The 17732-nt window shown below is 41.1% G+C and overlaps 1 protein-coding gene across 3 annotated transcripts; it reads right to left on the bottom strand.

The window, feature by feature from the left end:
* Positions 1-3855: 3855 nt before the first annotated feature.
* Positions 3856-7137, bottom strand: LOC103702475 (protein CUP-SHAPED COTYLEDON 2). 3 transcript variants are annotated; one of them, XM_088722223.2, is made up of 4 exons: positions 6301-7137; positions 5940-6154; positions 5569-5852; positions 3856-4566 (listed from the first exon to the last, which is right to left on the bottom strand). In XM_088722223.2, exons 2-4 carry the CDS (start codon positions 6121-6123, stop codon positions 3994-3996), a joined length of 1041 nt encoding a protein of 346 aa, XP_088578349.2. In that variant the 5' UTR covers positions 6124-6154; positions 6301-7137; the 3' UTR covers positions 3856-3993. The 3 variants fall into 3 exon arrangements, with proteins under 3 accessions (XP_088578349.2, XP_088578348.2, XP_008783143.3); XM_088722222.2 differs by having other exon boundaries at positions 6575-7131; XM_008784921.5 differs by having other exon boundaries at positions 5940-7137.
* Between the last annotated feature and the right edge of the window lie 10595 nt (positions 7138-17732).

Raw genomic sequence — 17732 nt, 5'->3', positions numbered from 1 at the left:
TCTATTTCTTAAAGCTCCGACTATATTGCGAGACATATCCTAATCTAGTGTAATTTATGTAATTGGATTAAATGTGGTCACTCTTGTCTTGTCCATCAACATTCGAAAGCCAAAAAAATCCATCCAAGAAGGAGAGCTACATCTTAAATACAAAATACATGTTGAAACTCTATTTTCTAACCAGGCCTCATCTAAGTGGAGATCCATTTGATCGGATCCTAATCTATTTTTAAATATACATGCACACGTATATGTGTGTATATATATATATATATATATATATATATATATATATATATATATATATATATATATATATATAAACATATTTGGCTATATTTGAATGAATCTCTACTTAGATTCGATTAGATTTAGGTTGGACGATGGATATAATTCAAGTTATTGGATATAATTTACTAGTTTCTAAACTACTTTTATGCAAAATATTGTCATGCTCTCTTTCACATTTTCTTTCTAGATTTAATAGGAATAATTTTCCAAACTGGACTTTGGTGAAAATTGGATAAACAAATTAGAATCGATTTGTTCTTAGGAGTTGTTTGGTTACACATGATTCAGCTGCTCTTAATTCATTTACAGGCTACAGTTTAATTGCCAGCAATTGTAAAAAAAGAAGTCTTATTTGGTTGTTTATAATTAAAAACTGCAAACATAATTATAATTGTTTGATTGTTTGACGTGGAAAAATTATAGCTGTCCTGTAATCAAACTAGTAAGATTATCTCCAAAAAATAATGGACTACACACCTTCTCTATAACTGTATAACGTTTACTATATTAATTTATTATCATAATAGACAATAATATTGTTATTAATTTTTTCTTATGATTGGTGTAACACTAATTATAATATAAAATATTTTAATATTATAATACAATAAGGATACTATAGAGAAGAAGAATCCTTTCCAAGGAATTTTTCAATTACAAGATTCTTTATAGTTGGAATCACTTGCATCTTTAGCTATAGTATGGATTATAAATTTTGTGATTTCTTTTGCCATCGAACTGTAGCCGCTAGTTGTAATTGTGGGCATCCGAACAGTTGTTTTTTATTCTTACAATTCCCTTGTATTTAAGCGCAAGTGCAGATTGCTAATTATATGCAACCAAAAGTCCAAGGAATCCGGATTATCCAACCAGGTTTGATTGCCTCCGTAAAGCTAAACTCGGCGAAACCAGATGTACGTAGCAGTCTGGAAAGCAGACTTTTGACCGGAACCATTTATGAAGGGAGAATGTCAGATGTGACAAAACGGATAGTTAAGTTGGATGTCGGACAAACATACCCATTCCGCGAGACACGAGCATTTTTTTTCCATCTTCATCGGCCGTCATTGAGAGCCAAACAGGCTTCCAGAGGATTTTTTTTTTTTTTTTTTGGTACAACATCGACCCAAGCCCAGCGGAGCATGGATATGGCTCATAAGATCAAAATATATATATATATATAATAAAAATGAAACTAAAAAATGATTGTCCCGAAATGCTGAGCTGCAAAGGATGCCATCCAGTTTGTTACACTATTTGTCTTCCTGTAAGTATGAGTAGTCCGATAGAAAACGCACTCACTCAGAAGTCGGCAAATATTGAGGACCAGTCGCATACACTGAGAACATAACTTGGATCCTATATTCATCAGATCACTATGGCAGAATTTTCTCAAGAACAATACGGTCCGCCCCCAACACTCGTCTGGCATAAAAGATGCCTTTCCATGCAGCTCTAGCTTGAACGCCAAGTACAATTTGCTCCAAGATTCGTTGACTCCCAGCCGCCGCCAATCTAACCTTCTAGTCTCTGACAACAAACTTGGCACCAGCTGCCTTTCTTGTTGACACCATAGAGGATTTGCTTCCAATAAAATGCATGCATTTTTATACCATCGTCCGCTGGATATATTCTCGGCTGGAGACGGACCATTTGCACGGCTCCTCGAGTTAATTAGCAAGGTGAAAGGTTGTTGGATCGATGACTTCACAGTCGTTCGCCCATTTTGTTTTCGCTACTCTGGCGCCCTTGATTGTACTTTCATTATATGAGACCCCACCTCCCTTCTCTCAAAAAAAAGTAAACAAATAAAATATGTATTTGATGGTGTAACATTGTACATGCAAACGAATAAAACTGATATATTTAATTCTGCATCAAGTATGTACGGTATAATCTTTGATTATAGCATAAAAAATTCGAATAACATCTAGATAAGATCGTGTTTGCAACTAAAAAGATACTGCAAGTTAATCGTAATATTTATTATTAAATTTATGGTATTTATGGATAAATTGTAGGGATTTAGGTTCTTTGATGAGACAGCAGGAGCAAATAAATATCCGTACTAGCGGGTAGCTAGTATTTTTGGATGTAGTACGGGGTTATTACACCTTCCGTCCACCCCTCTTTGTATTTTTAACTCTATTCTAAGTATATTGTAACTGCCCTTGTTGCATTCCTTCTTTTATTTTTGAGGAAGCCTTTTTTTCAGGTGACTAGACTTTTTTTCTTTTTTTATTTGGGTTGCATGGTTCTCGCGTGCGGATAGGCTTCAAAGGTTTTCGGACACCAGGCTTCCTCTTGATCATTTTCTAAAACCTTCGAGGAAGGAAAAACATGTACAGTTATCCATAAAACCACAACCATATATATATATATATTCTCAAGACTAAACCTGACATCCCACCGAAGGCACAATGCTCGTTCAGTTTCTTTACTTAGACACTCAGGAGGTAGTCTAATATACCACAGACTCAGTATATAGCCATCAGAACGATTTATGTTACTTATCCTAATAGGCTGGCTAAGAATACTTGAATTTTTGGAGAAAGCACTTAAACACCATTATGGAAAGGGCATGAGTACAGGCTATGGAGATCACTCATGCCGATTCATTAGACAGACATTGACAGCTCAAGGTACATGAAACTCTTCTTCTACTCATGCAGCATCTCAGACGGTGTACATCACCTAAGAGCTCAACTTTGATTAATGTGTTTTAAATGGTGGAAAAAGGGATGGTTTGGGCTTCATGATCAAATACTCGAATTCTAGAATGGTGGCAGCCAGAAAAAACCCGATTTTCGATCCGAATCTATCTTGGTGTAGCTAGAGATCGCAACCTTTTTTTGAAGACATTTTCTTCAAAGCAAAATATGTTTTTAAGAAGGTCAATGAAACTAAGGACTAGATTGCCTCTTTTGTTGCAAAATATATATATATATTTTTTTAGGGACAGGCCAAGAAGGGCTGCCTAGCGCGCGTAACTTGTATTTTTTTAAATATATTCATAATTTTATATTAAATTAATATAAGTCATCCGGTATAGCAATAATAATATTAATAATAATAAATGCAGAAACCAGCACTCCGAAGCAGGAAGCGCACTTCTTCTCACCATGGGAGAAAAGTCCCGGCACGGGTGAAGTTTCCACACCCCAATCATGACTCGGACCGAAGACCCCATTCCCAACCAAAGCCGGGCTGGACTGGACCCCACAAAGCCGTTTCAGAGGCGGACGTGAGAAGAATTCCAAAACTAAAACGGAGGAAGAAGCAAACAGTAGATTTGGAGTACGGGACTGTAACGCGGTTGAGTGCCACAGCTGTCGAGCAGCAGCCGAGCCCCTGCTCCGATTAGCCCCCTTGATATGATAGGATAGGACGTTACGAGCTCTTCCCTCAGCACCACCGGCCGAGGCGTGAGGACAAGACCAGCCGCTGCCCCCAGCCGTGCAAACCCCGGGTCCCACTACTATTTTAGGGTACGTGTCGAATAATTACGCGTACCCCTATATACTTCCATCCGTGGCCCGAATCATCACATCAAATCAAGCGACGGAAACGAAACACAAGAGAATTTTAATATCTCGTAGTTGCTAAACTACCGAATACTGATACATATGTAATAAGTCATCACGACAAAACCTTAAGAGACATTTCGGTCATTCAGACAAAAAGACGGCATATGAAGAGAGTTTAGAAGGTCCACAGGCAGTCCAACTCGGTGGAGCCCAGCGTCATCTGATGCGCCCTCCCGGCCAACTCAGCCTTCCGATCCAGATCCGACGGCCAGCCGTTGCCAACCATCTCCTCCACCCGGTGGTGCGCCCCGCCGTCGCAGACCATCGCCGCAGCCGCAGCCGCAGCGCCGCCGGGCGTCGAGAGGAAGAACGGCAGCTGGAGGTTATCTTGGAGCGAGCGGAGGCTCGGGAAAACGGACCCCGCAACGCAACCGGCTGCGCTCCGGCCGTACATGTTCGGCGCCTGAGGTGACGGGAGGTGGTTGCCGAGGCTGGAGGCGGCGGCGGTGGCAACAACGGTGGAGAAGCAGGGCACGGGCTCCCTCTCGGTGTTCTCGTAGGAGCAGCTCTCCCGGTCACCCGCTGCGGCAGCTGCGGCGCCGTACGGCGAGGAGTCGAAGAGGGGAGGGAGGACGGAGGCGGACGGGGACACGCCGGCGGATTCAGAGTAGTGGAGTCCGGTGAGTCCGACGCGGGCCTTCTTGCCGCCGCCGCTCTTCTGGAAGACCCTCGAGACCACCCACTCGTCCTACGTGCATGCATTCAGAGACGGCAATAAGTTTCACGGTCCAGTGCAATCTAAATGACCAAAACAAGCTTTTCACTCTATTAAAATACCAATTTGTGTTTTTGTCGCAATGACATGAAGCAAGAGTAAGAGCCATGAAAGGAATTTAGAGTTTAAATATATTAAACCTAGAACTTCAGATGTTAAGAACGGAAATTGGAAATTAGAGATGAATGATTATGGCAGAAGTGTTTTGTTATGGAAGAACATAGCAATCATGAAAGTGTCTTCGTATAGAATGAATATTCTGATCGAATCAAATAAGTTGACAAGTGACGACGATGTCTGTCTTCTTTTTTGGGGATGGGACTGAATTTGGTGAACTAGGAAGGTGCAATATGGGTCCTGCTTTTATTCGGTGTTCAGATACGTGACAACTTAAGAAGCACAGCTCTCACAAAAAGACAGCCCAAGGAGTAATAAAATGAAATCGAACGATACATGGCCTTGTAGTTTAGCAAGTTCATTCGATAATTACTGATATTAATAATAGAATGGTCTTCAATATTCGAGCTACGTAGTCTATCGTTAGAGTCTCGCCATACATGGAGGTGGCGGACATGAGGGCGAATAAGAGAAGAAAGATAAGGCGGGTTTTTATAGAAATTACATCAACACAAGGAGTCGTAGACTCATTGTAGATGACACATAGAAGACAGATGTTGAGAGTAATAATATAGATATGAAATAACAATTTATCGCAGCAGCTATCATGTTGATTGGGGGGGGAGAGAGAGAGGAGGTAATGCAAACACATATTCCAATTCCACGCAAAAGAAAAGCTGCTTTTTAAGCAAAAGAAAATCCTGTGCCAGAAAGGAAAATCGTATCAAAGAGAAAAGAAAGGAATCATGACTCCAAGACATTTGATTACCGACAAAAAAGATGAGTAGAAGAACAATTACATGGAAAGAAGAGATTACAGTCTAAAGGCTACATTGTTTCAGACTTGCAGACACATACCTTGGAGGATCTGGAGAGGAAGTGATAGGCAAACTTGCCCTCCAACCTGTATTCATGCATCACCCAGTTACTCTTCTCCCCCTTGGGAGCCCTCCCCTTGTAAAACACCAGAGTCTTCTTCATCCCCACCAGAGAACCAGTCCTTGAGCTGTAGATCTCTCTATCCTTCCCAGTAGCTTTCCAGTACCCAGCATCAGTGGCCCTATTAGTTCGAAGCCCCGTCGGGTACTTGCGGTCCCGTAGACTAAAGAAGTACCACTCTTTCTCTCCCATCTTAGCCTTCTCTGCAGACCAGTTTAAGAACGAAAACTTGAGAAAAGAAAAGAGATTAGATGTTAGAACGGCGGAGACGGGGGAGTTGGGAGGGGGACCTGGAAGCTCCCAAGGCTCGCACTTGTTCAGGTCAATCTCAGCGATAGCTCGGCCGGTGAAACTGCCATCAAGGACCTTCTTAAGGAGATAGTAAGTTATGAGCTCCTCATCGGTGGGGTGGAACCGGAAACCAGGGGGCAGCTGGGCTTCGCTGCTATCGAAGTGGTGGCCGTAGCTCTCCATCGACACCCAGTCGAAAAAGAAAGTCCGAAAGCTGAAACAGAAGCAACAGAAAAGAAAGATTACATATTATACCAAGCAGCCATTTCTCCTTCTACCTCCATGTGGTGTTTAAAATCTATATGCAATATTTTAAAAGCAGTCCTCGCAAGAATGCTGAGAGAGTAGGAAGAAAAACACCTCCGCAGAAAAAAAAAGGCAGCAATGTAAACAACTGAGAAGCAAGACCCTTATAAGATTTTCTCGAAGCCCGGGGGGGAAACCGAAAGCCAAACAGTAAGTTACCGAGCGTAAAACTTAAACAACCTACTAGAAACCCAGAAGCAGAAGCAAAGGATAAATTACTATAGAGCCAGAAAGAACAACGCTACGCAACAGATGACAACAGAGGAGGCTTGTCAAGTTTTAATGCAAACCACACAGCAAGAACAAAGAATAGAAGCATCAGCAGTACCAGAGCAGGGGACCAAACGCTTCGCAGTAGCAAACAAAATAAGAGGCCCCCTTCCTAACCACTGGAGTGAGTCAAGAGAAGGAGAGGAACGGGGAAACGGGGAGCAAAGGAGGAGCTGGGGTTCTGTCCCCTTGGGTGGCCTCTGGGGCCTGTTTATATTGGGGACCTTGTGAATTAATTGGGATTCGACGAATCAGGGGGTGTCAGGCGAGGGGGAGGCCGGGGTGAGGTAGCCGTGTATGATATCCTGGATAGCTCTCCCTCCAAAGAAAACCAAAGAGCCCCCTCTCACTCTCTGTCTTCTCTCTCCTCTGCCATGCTCTGCTCTGTTCTGCTCTGCTGCAGTGGCTCTTATGATAGCCATGGCTGGGCTGGCCGGCTCGTTGGGCTGGCCGGCTCGCTGGGCTGGCCGAGAGATGTGAGAGCGAATGCGTGCGTGCGTGAGAAATTGTGCAGGTATTTTCTCTGTCAGTGAAGAAAGCGAGAGGGAGGGGAGCAGAAAGTAGTTTTAAGAGAAAAGAGGTGTGTGAGAGAGAAAGAGAGAGAGAGAAGGGATTTGAGGTGATCTTCCGTCAGGGAAAAGCTGCTTCATATCTCAATCTGTCAGATACAAACAGTACAAGATTAAATAAATCATGCGACAGATTCCATCACATCACTCCTTTCACTTCTCTCTTTTTCTGGGCTTCTTTTTTGCTCTTCTGTTTGTTTTCTTGCTAGGGGTTAAAAAAAAAAATAAAACAGACTGGAGGGATATTATATGTCTCTTTATTCTTTTTTCTATCTCCCAGTGTATTTATGGCTGTCCGATGACTGCCATGGTTAAAATTAGCAATCACCTGTCTCTCCTATGGTTTTTTTGCTTTTTTGCTATGGGGATGAAAACTTTAACTAGGTTTTATTGTTGCAGCTTGCTCAGACCAAAAAAAATACCTATTTGGGTGGTACTTTCCTCCGTGTTCTGATCTCCCACCAACTTTTTCTCATTTGCTACCATAATTACATTGATTAAATTGGATAAGTCCATAGCTCTGCATCAGCTATAAGGATCCCCTATAAATATGAAAATATCTAAAGAATCGGATTGTTACACCTGGATTTCACTTGTTTCAAGACATAAAAAAATCTGATTTTGAGATCATTCTTATTTAGATTGTTGTCAATACAAACTCTATGAATGTAAACTATTGTGAATAGTTCATGTTGGCGAGGTCATTTACAACCATCTAAGCATGCTAAATTTTTTAGGGCCTCAGTCACAAAAAAACAAAAGTGTAATAACTACTAAGAGGGATTTTCCTACTGAGAACTAAGTATAGAAGATGGCCGGAGAGAATTAAGGGACTAAACACACACTCCATATAAGCTTTGTGTCCTCACATACTGAAGATCTAAATCTATTTAAATAAAATTAGAAATACCATAATGTGATCAAAAACATCATGGTCAACGTATGGTCGACTTAAATGGATCCGCTATAGTGTTCCATAGTCTATATAGATTAAAGGCTAGATTTGCTTTGATACCATTTGTGATAAATCAAGATCTCAGCTAAAAAGATGAGGTGAAAGATAACATTAAATGTACCTAATATATAACCAATGTGGGATTAGATACATATTCGTGTAGGTCCACACAAATATTTCAGCTTCTGAATTGAAGTCGATGGCATTGCGAGTAATTGACATTTGGTTGGAAGTGTCTAATATTGGGCTAGCAGATTGCTGCATCAACATGAGAAAAGAAGAACAATGGTGCTTTAATCAGATCAGCATCCAAATCTATCTGAACTATATGTGATTTGCATTGCTTCGTCTTAGCAAAAGTTCTTACCGCCTAGCCTAGATTTCAAGCATTACTGGCACTGCTCCAAAGTTTTTGTATTATTTGACTATAAGTAGTTTATATTCCTTGTTTAATCTGTCGAATCTTTAAGTTACTAGTTTTCTTGCTGTAAATTCCTTGCTTGGTATGCAGATTTTTATATCTTAAATGCATATCAAATTTGAAACCGTTACAACAATTCATGCATTATAAATACTGCATATTTTATGCAATTCCATGAACAACTCTACAACATCTAATCATATAAATGCTCGACTTTGCTAGCTATTCTAATATCTTTCTCATTTGTAACTCTATCCCTTTTTTTTGGATAAAATTCCTATAGGCACCTAGTGCCTATTGAATTCAAAAAGAAAAAAAGGAAGAAGAAGAAAAGTTTACTGTCACATGACATGTACTGCATGACCAACAAAAAGTTGTACTCGACCAAACCATGAGATAGCTTGTAGAACAAAAATTTCTACGTATCAGGTTATAAACAAATAGCTGGGCTAAGGGAGGCAGTGAGACCCGCAGTCTAGTATCTGGTAGGAAAGAAATAATAGAATCTTTAGAGGGACGTCCAGTGTAGTATCTAATATTTATTGGAGCCAACTAGAAAAAGTTAAGAAGTACTAAGAAGAGGAACGTCTAGTTCATCATCTAACTTGGGTTAGGGTGTCGTCGGTAGCCTTGTAACCATGTTCTTGTATCCTGTTTTCTGATTTTAGGAGCTGGTATACTTGGTTCTCAAATCATCTTCTTGATGACTTCGATTGCACATAATCTGCCCTTTTCTCTTAAAAACAAATGGAGAATTAGCAAAACTTCATGCATGGACTTAAGGGAGGCAGTGAAAGTAACATGAAAACTAGAATTCATTGTATGACCACACGGCCATATATTGCAGAAGATAGGTGTTGATAAACTTGCATTTAGTGCAATAATATTAGGCATGTATCAAGGCACCGAGGAGACGAAGCATTAGGAGTGCAAAATGAAATGGATGCATGTACACTGTACTATTCCTGTATCTTTCTTTGCCATTATAAGATGTGAAAGCCTTCATACGTACAATGCATGTCGATGCATGTATATATCTTCATGTCTTCACTCTCCACAACTCTATATCTACGCTTACTGTCAAAATAATAAGCACTTTATTTTGTTCAATATTTACTCTAGCGAAGAGGAACAACAGAAATGAATCAGTTTAAAGTAAGAGTTCATCTACAAGCAATGGAATTAATAAAATTATCTTTGCCGAGATGATGGAGTCATCACATCCATATGTGCCTCCAATGAGGAAAGCATGAAGTAATAGTTATATGAGAGGAAGTATATTTGTTATGATTCCCATATAATAATCGTAATCTCACTTTGAGTGGAAGCACTTACATGGCTCATCTCCCTTATAAATTTTCCGAGTCTTTTATTCATTTTACGTTTATTTGGGAACAAAACCAGAAGAATTATTGCCCACGGTCCTTCTCGTTGCCATCTGCGACGGCTAAATATCAAAATAAGGGACCTAAAAAGCATCTTAAAAGCAACTATGCCTGCAAATGAAGATATAGCCGTTCACTTCCGTCCATCGCTCCGATAGATAAAGATCGGGTGGAGATTGAGTTGATGTTAGAGGTAAGCACCCACCAGGATTAGTTAGGATTTCCTCTGCTTTTGCTGTCACGATATGATTTGTTTCCGTTGCATTGCATGCATCTATCCGTCCATCACCATCATGGCATTGATGGTGATGAGATCTTGACATGTCATGCTCAGACTGTGAGATGTATGATGGGGATTGGCCAGCTTTAACATCAAATCAGCAGCAGCCCCCCTCCCTTCCCCTTTCCACACCTCGTCTGCATGCATTTTTTTTGTCTCCATCTTCCTCTTTCAACTTCGTCTTCCCTCGCTTTTGTTGAATGATGACAAAAGAATGTGAATCCGATTGCTTTGCCGAGCAAAAAATTTCCCTACGCCGCTTGGCATGCACGGTTCCAAAACACGATCTTACTGGTGTTACAGTGCATGCATGCAGGTAATTGCAGCCATGTTTCATGTGGAGCTGTTGAATAGGCAAGCCATTCATAAGCCAAACTTGTCCCCAGCTTAAACTCAAACTATTTGCTAGATTATTTGGAGATCAGAAACAGATACTTCCTAGGGATTGCTTAGGTTAAGCATGCATCAATTAGGGACTGCTTAAGAAGAAACATTGGTTTATTCTGACACAGGAAAAGGTGGGTGGTCTAAAGGTTGACTGAAAGAAAAGGTTTAAATGATAAGAAGGATGTTTTCTTTAGATAGATGAGCGGCATGAGACTAGAGAATTGGATCAAACATTTGTTGTGACTGTCACTTGTTTCCGATTGCGATTCATGAAATCTTTTGTCGTGCCTGTCGATTCGTGGACAGCATTGTTGCCATGGTGCTCATCCCGGTATTTCAAGATCTAAACCGGGTTCTTTGAGCCAAACCTGGGTGATTTAATTAAACCGGCTTCTTCTATGATGGCACTACGAGTTGACCTGGTAGTGCCATCAATAAAAGAGAGAGGGGGGGTGGGAGAAGCGAGAGCTCCGAGAGAAGAAGAGATCTGGCATGAGCACGGAGGAACGTCATCCGCCGACTTCACACTAACGAACGCTTCTCCTCGTTTTGCGGTGCATTGCACGCTTTACCAAAACACCATCTCGGCCCCTCACACGTTAACTTGGTTGTCTCCAGATGAAACGGACCATTTGATAAGAGAGCAGGACTTGAATTAATTAATGCCCGCATCGTGAGTTCGAAGTTGTGATATTACTGCGACTCCCATCGCCTATTAAGACAACGGCAACCTAAAAAACAAGAAAGGCAACATATAATTTTTTTAATCTTTTGAGGAAACCTAAAGACACGTACGTTTATGTGTTTGTTTGTTTTTTTTTAATGATTCATACCAATCTATTTTGAATGCATTCAATAAAATTAAAAAATAATAAATTATAAAATATTATAAATAACTTTTACAACCTAAAGATACGCTTTGAATAGTAATATTTGTGCTGCTTTTGACATGGTATTAGGCTGCCATTTTGAACAATGGTGAAATATTAATCCTCTACCAACTAAAAAAAATGTTGCGCTTTATTATTTTTTATTTTTTTATTTTTTTTGAAAAAATGCAAGCGAAGATGTGGTTGCTGGCTTTCAGCAGCAGTAACAAGCAGCAGTCAATAGGAGACAAAACAACACAAGGAACAACCATAAAAGCTGAAGGTGGGATTGGCTGTGATGATGAAATCATTTGACGAGAACAGCGGCGGACGGCGGGTGATGATGCCGACTCTCGCTGCTCTGGATTATTATCTGTTCTTAATAGTCTCCTGATTCGATCTGATTTGAACCGCCCACAATGTCTTGTCTTGTCCCTGTCCCTCACATCCAACAGCCAACATCCCATCGCTCACCTTCTTCTCTTGTCTCATCTCCTGCTTCCATCTTTTATTTTGAGATCATGGATTAATTGCCACTTGACACGTATTATCGTTTGTTCTACTTAATGATTGTGGAATTCGTCCAGTCTTGTTCGAGAGGACGTAGGAGGAGAAACCATGCACGACGCCGGGGGCTTATCCTTCCAAGAAGCCGGTTCTCGTCGCCTTCCAATTCCAATGAACTCGTGCCAGCCGTCTCCCTCACGAGCCCGGAGCCGTCATGCGAGCGGCTTTCTGGAGGGAACTCTTTTGAAGTTTGCCGATTCGCATGCGTCGAGGCAAGGTTCAAAATGACATTATAACAACAGATCGATATTAATTGTTACAAATTAAGTGGAGGTATATATCCTGTATTTTACATTCACACGTGCTCGTGCACACGCACCGACGGATCCCTGTATTTGTGTCTACTGAGGCTTAGATATTGGATCAAGAACCGGATCAGATGGAAGCTTCATTTGGTTCATGGAATAGAGGAATGAATTGGGCATTTTAGAGTAATTTTCAGAAAGCCAGAATCCTCCTTCTAAAGGTTTTCTCAGGTTCTGTTAAAATTATTCAATCAAAAGAGTGTGATAAATTTCTGCCGTGCTCTTGCCACAGTGATTCTACGGAATCTGGTTAATCCAATGTCGTGTCCTGAAGCTAATTAGACAGGAGGATTGGTGTCTCGGGAGGGGCAATTTGCAAATTAATATGAAAATAAAGATCAGAAACAAATTGAAGTAACGTAAAATATATTGTATTGTAAATAAAAAGATAACAAATAAAAATAAATTTATAAGATTTACATATTGATATATATAAAATTTAGTTCAGAATGCACATATGCACAATAATTTCTAACCCGAAAATTTTAAAACTCCAGCCACTTGAGTAGCCACCCTTCTAGCCAAGAACAATTGGAATATACCATTATCTTTGCATAAGCATTTGATGTTGAGACTACATAGAGAATGTTGCCGGTGAGATCCGGCCCAACTCAGATGCCAAGTTAACAAGGTTGCTAGAGAGGTCGGCTTGTTTTTTGTCCCAGTCGGAGGAGTCGGCTTAAAGATCATTGCGCATCTACGAGACGAAAGGGATGGAGAAGGCTGTGCTCAGATGGTAGCTCCGACATCGAATCCGATTTAAAACAATACAAATAATTATATAAAGGATCCTTCGATGGCTAAGTCAAACTCAATTCTTAGGAAACAACAAAGCTATTATAAGACAGACAAAAAGGGAATGTAATGGAGTCCAGATAGATAGAGAGAGAGAGAGAGAGTAGATTAGAAAACTAACTTGGAGGATCCTCTAGGTGTGGTTTCTACAGATGAGGGCTAGCACCCATTGCCGAGCAAACTAGGTACATGCACTGGCTATTTTCGGTAACTGCGCATCTCGCTTGAAGATCACGTCCCAGGAACTAATAAACTAAAATCCTGTCACTAAAATCTCCAAACTTGCTAACACAGACCCCTCCAAATCTGATAAAAATACCATTGCTATTGTTATTGTCAACCAAGGGAATCCATGTGGAAATGTCTTCACCTATCAACATCTGGCTTAGGCAAGTCGTCCCAGATGAGCCTAATGCCAAATGAACACATAGTGGTACATTCTTTCACTTCTATCAGAAATATTTTTCAGGGATTGACTGTATCACATCTCTCCAGGTTGGTAATACTGCAATGAAGCTTGGCATAATGGTCATTATTGACGAGGTTTATGCACATTTCACTTTTGGGTCTAATTCTTTTGTGCCAATGGGAGTATTTGGCCCAATTGTTGCAGTCATTACCCTAGGGGCCATATCAAAGAAATGGGTTGTGCCTGGCTGGCGACTTGACTGGATACCGGCAAATGATCCTACTGATGTACTTAGACAGACTAGGGTGCTTTTATGTTCTTCTCATTTTGTGATTCCATATGAGCACTTGATTCAAATAATGTTGGAGAAATCATGAGGTCAAAAGCCTCTTAGCAGAAAAAGGTTTCCCATAAGTGAGCTAAGGACATGTATAATAAAGGACTCAAATAGTGGTAAATAGCACAACAAATATTTAGTAAGATGCATGCTGCAATACTGTTCTTGTTCAAGAAAATATAAATAATGCTCTAGTCATCCATTTTATATTTTAGTTACTTTTGTAAAAAAGACATATATATATGCACTTTTTTGCTCTGTTGTAGATATCATCCCTCTAGTTATCCTGCATCATCTACTGCCTCTCGTTCCTTCACTAGTCTCTTGTTGTTTCCATATGTTCTGGGATAAAATGAAAAGATCCATATACATTTCAAGTGCCTTTCATGTTTGATTCTTGTTAGTCCTGAATATTCCAACTGTAGATTGTGGAGTGCCTTAAGACTTATTTTGATATCTCGCCAGATCCAACAACCTTTGTTCAGTTTAGCATTACCTGTTGTATTATTGCAACAATGTTTCTATGAGTTGTTTGACTTGTGACTTTTACAAATTGTATCTTTTTTTGGTGCTTCCAAGATAATAGAGGATAGCTTGGAGATATTCTATATTTCAGATCTTGCCTCATCTTCAATCCTTATTGACTTTTTCTGCCTCAATGCATATATTCAGTACATACTATATCTACATTTGTCTGTAGATCACTTGGATTGGGCTACATTCATGTCTTTATTCGCGCAAGAAATGAAAATCAAGGGGACCTAGGTGGGTGTGTCTATGTGTGGCAGAATTGGACGAAGGATTGCTGATGAAAGTAGCAAAGACATGGAAAACCTAAATCGGATTTATCAAGTTTTGAGTAAACTTACTCTGAGTGGGAATTTAGCCCATTAGTTGATTTTGTGGAACTCATCAACTGACTTGAGATAGAGGAGAAAAATATCTGTTTACTGTTTTCTGTGTTTCCGACAGCCTATATGCTTGTATTGAGCCAAGAGCTTCAACTGGAAATTGCATCTTGATGTGGTTGTGGTTAGTTGTAATGGAAAATCATCGGCAATAGTCAATTATCTCTCTGTGATTTAATTTATGCATTAAGAGAGATGAGATTACATAGAAAAGCTGTCTTAATTTCCCTTCACTGGGTAATGGATTCTCAGATGGTATCAACTTGTTGCCTTATCTGGGGTAAATTGTAATTATGTTCTAAGGTCATGATGAAAACCAGTATCCAAAATGTTTAGGAAGCCAATATTGAATGTGTCTTGCCATGCTATCATATTTTATGATCCTTCAACCAAAGATTCCCAAGTGTCTCAAGAGAAGGCACTGTCAGAGTTGCAAGAAATCTAACTTCTGCTCTCATTAGGAGGATAGGATAGTCTGTTCAAAAATAAGTCATCATCCTATTCTTTTTGTCATTCAGTATCCAGTCTCTTTGGTGAATGGCTTTCAATCATGTGTTTATCTACATGACATGTTTTTTCGGTCAACAGCCTTCTTTATGGTGCAAACGAGCTACTGTTTGTGTTTTTTAGTATTTGGGCTTGGCATGCTTTTCATCTCCCTTTTTGCTCTTTATTCTTTTATAACCCAGTACTCGATAATTTCTCATTCATAACAGAGGAATCTTATTATGTGGAGAACACAATATGTTGAGAAAAGGTGCCTCGAAACTCGAAATAACTGTAGTTGAATTTTGGCTCAAACTTGCATGAAAAAAATCCATGCCAGTTGAATGGAGTCGACCCTTAATATTTAGGAGTCGACTCATGTAAAGCTTGAGTCTACTCGCTATGTGCCACAGTGAAGAAACAGAGAGCTATTTTTTGGGTTGCTTACAGGAGTCGACTCCTGCAAGTCTGCTCGAGCCCACTCCAAGATTGAAGGAGGCGACTCTCTCAGGAAGACAGAGCGTGCCAGTTTTCGGTGCTAATACTTGGAGTCGACCTGAAGATGTCCGAGTCGACTCGAACTTATTAGAAGTTGATCCCTGAAAGTGAAGAGTCGACTTCTGATCACGAGATTGATTCAAACGGTGGCAAAATGAGCTTTTGACTTAGGGTTTCGTTAGGAAAGTATCCTTATATTTTAGAAACCTATAAATAGGGATATTTTGTGAACCTTAGGTGCGATAGAGCATTCCTTTTGAGTCTCATCTCTCTTGTAAACCCTAGATGGTTTTGATCTCTCTTGTAAGCTCTAGTTGTGCAATCTTCAACGGAGAAGAGAGATCGTTGTAATCCTTGCTGAATATTGAATATGTGTGTGTGGCCTCCGTGGACGTAACCCGTATTGGGGTGAACCACGTAAAATTGTTGTCTTTATGATTGTTTGATTTTATCCTCTACTACTTCTTCTTCTCGATTCGTCTTTCCGCAGTTTGGATCTAGGAAAGGGAATAGTAAGATCGAAGGATGAGTGCTTTCATCTGCAACGCAATATGTCTAGGTGGTAATCAAGACATTGACTTCTGCAAACACAGATCAACCAATGAATCTTTTTTGTGCGTGTGTGCGAAGTTAATCTTTCAAGTTAAAATGATTGTACTAGAAGTTAAAAAATGGCATGCTTTCTATTCTTTGATTAGTCGATAAAAAATCAGTTTGTATGCCCTTTTCTGCCGAGTACTGTGCTCTTTCTTTGGGGAATAAAAATGATCTGTTGCTTAAAAGAAAGCCTCGTGATGATGCAGCCTAACACATAGTACATGGCTTTTGTTTTTTGTTGATCAATATAAGCTTTTGTTTTTTGTTGACAAATATATTGATCAACAATTTGTATTGGTTTACTTGTGGCCTGTCTCATTAGTGGTGTTGCTGGCTTATTTACGAAAACTTCGATTAGAAACATTATATTCACCAGGCTGTAATGTCCGGGCCCACAACCTACTAGGCCCAATAAGAAATAGGCCCAGTCAGGGGTTTGGGCCCAAATTTTTACTGTGGGCAGTATTATTATAATGGCAACCAGGAAGAGGTTGCCACCTCCTGTTAAGAAACGAAAGGATAAGACCGACAGGGGAGAGGTAGCTAGGGTCACCTCACGCCCCAAGTGGTAAGCCAGGCACCATGGCAGAACATCACCTCACGCCCCAAGTGGTAAGCCAGGCACCATGGCAGAGCAGGGAGAGGCGGCTAGGGTCACCTCACGCCCCAAGTGGTAAGCCAGGCACCATGGCAGAGCAAGGGGCAGCTGTTAGTCCCGGAGCCAGAGGGTAGGGGGGATGGGACTTCACAGAAGGAAATCTCCAGCCATGCAAACCCTGGGACGGTGACCTCACCCCCTGCTGGCAGCCGATTCCGGCGCGCCTGAGACAGGGGGGCGGCTGCCAGTCCCGGAGCAGGGAGGAAAGGAGAGGATGGGACCTCTCAGAGGGGGGTCTCATCCTCTAAACAAATTATTTAAGCCTCTGCCGGCAACCCCAAGTCACAGACCCCCCCTAAACTTTGAACGAGAGAGAGAGCCGAAGCCCTGAAGCTCTGGGAAAGGAGGGACTACTAGGGAGGAAGCACTGCCAACTACAACCGACCAAGGTAAGGAGTTTTTTTTTGGGTTAGGGTTTTACAGAAGTAAGGAAACCCCTCTGTGGGGTGCTCTTCCCCTCTGTGTCAACTGTCAACAGTGAAATAGAGGGGAGGAGGCCGGCACAAAAGAGGGAGAAAAACCCACAAACTCTGGGTCGGGCCGGACTCACAGGCCGCGACCATCCGGACCGAACCTAACCGGGCTCGGCCTGTTGACGAACTGGACACCGCGGCCTCGGCCGCGGGTACCTTAGGGTTCGGGGGGCAACTCGGGCCGCCAGATCTGGCCGGGACGACAACAGAGGCGGCCACAGGGCCGCCAGCCCCGGCCGGACCACCACCTCTTCTCCGGCAAGGGGTGGTGGTGCCGGAAGGAAGAACCAAGAAAAAAAAAATTAGAATGAACTCAC

This window comes from Phoenix dactylifera, chromosome 5, assembly GCF_051530095.1.
Source record: "Phoenix dactylifera cultivar Ajwa chromosome 5, Ajwa_hap1_PhDact_Kaust_v1.1, whole genome shotgun sequence".
Classification (NCBI taxonomy): Eukaryota; Viridiplantae; Streptophyta; class Magnoliopsida; order Arecales; family Arecaceae; genus Phoenix; species Phoenix dactylifera.
This window is presented reverse-complemented; position numbering and strand designations above follow the sequence as displayed.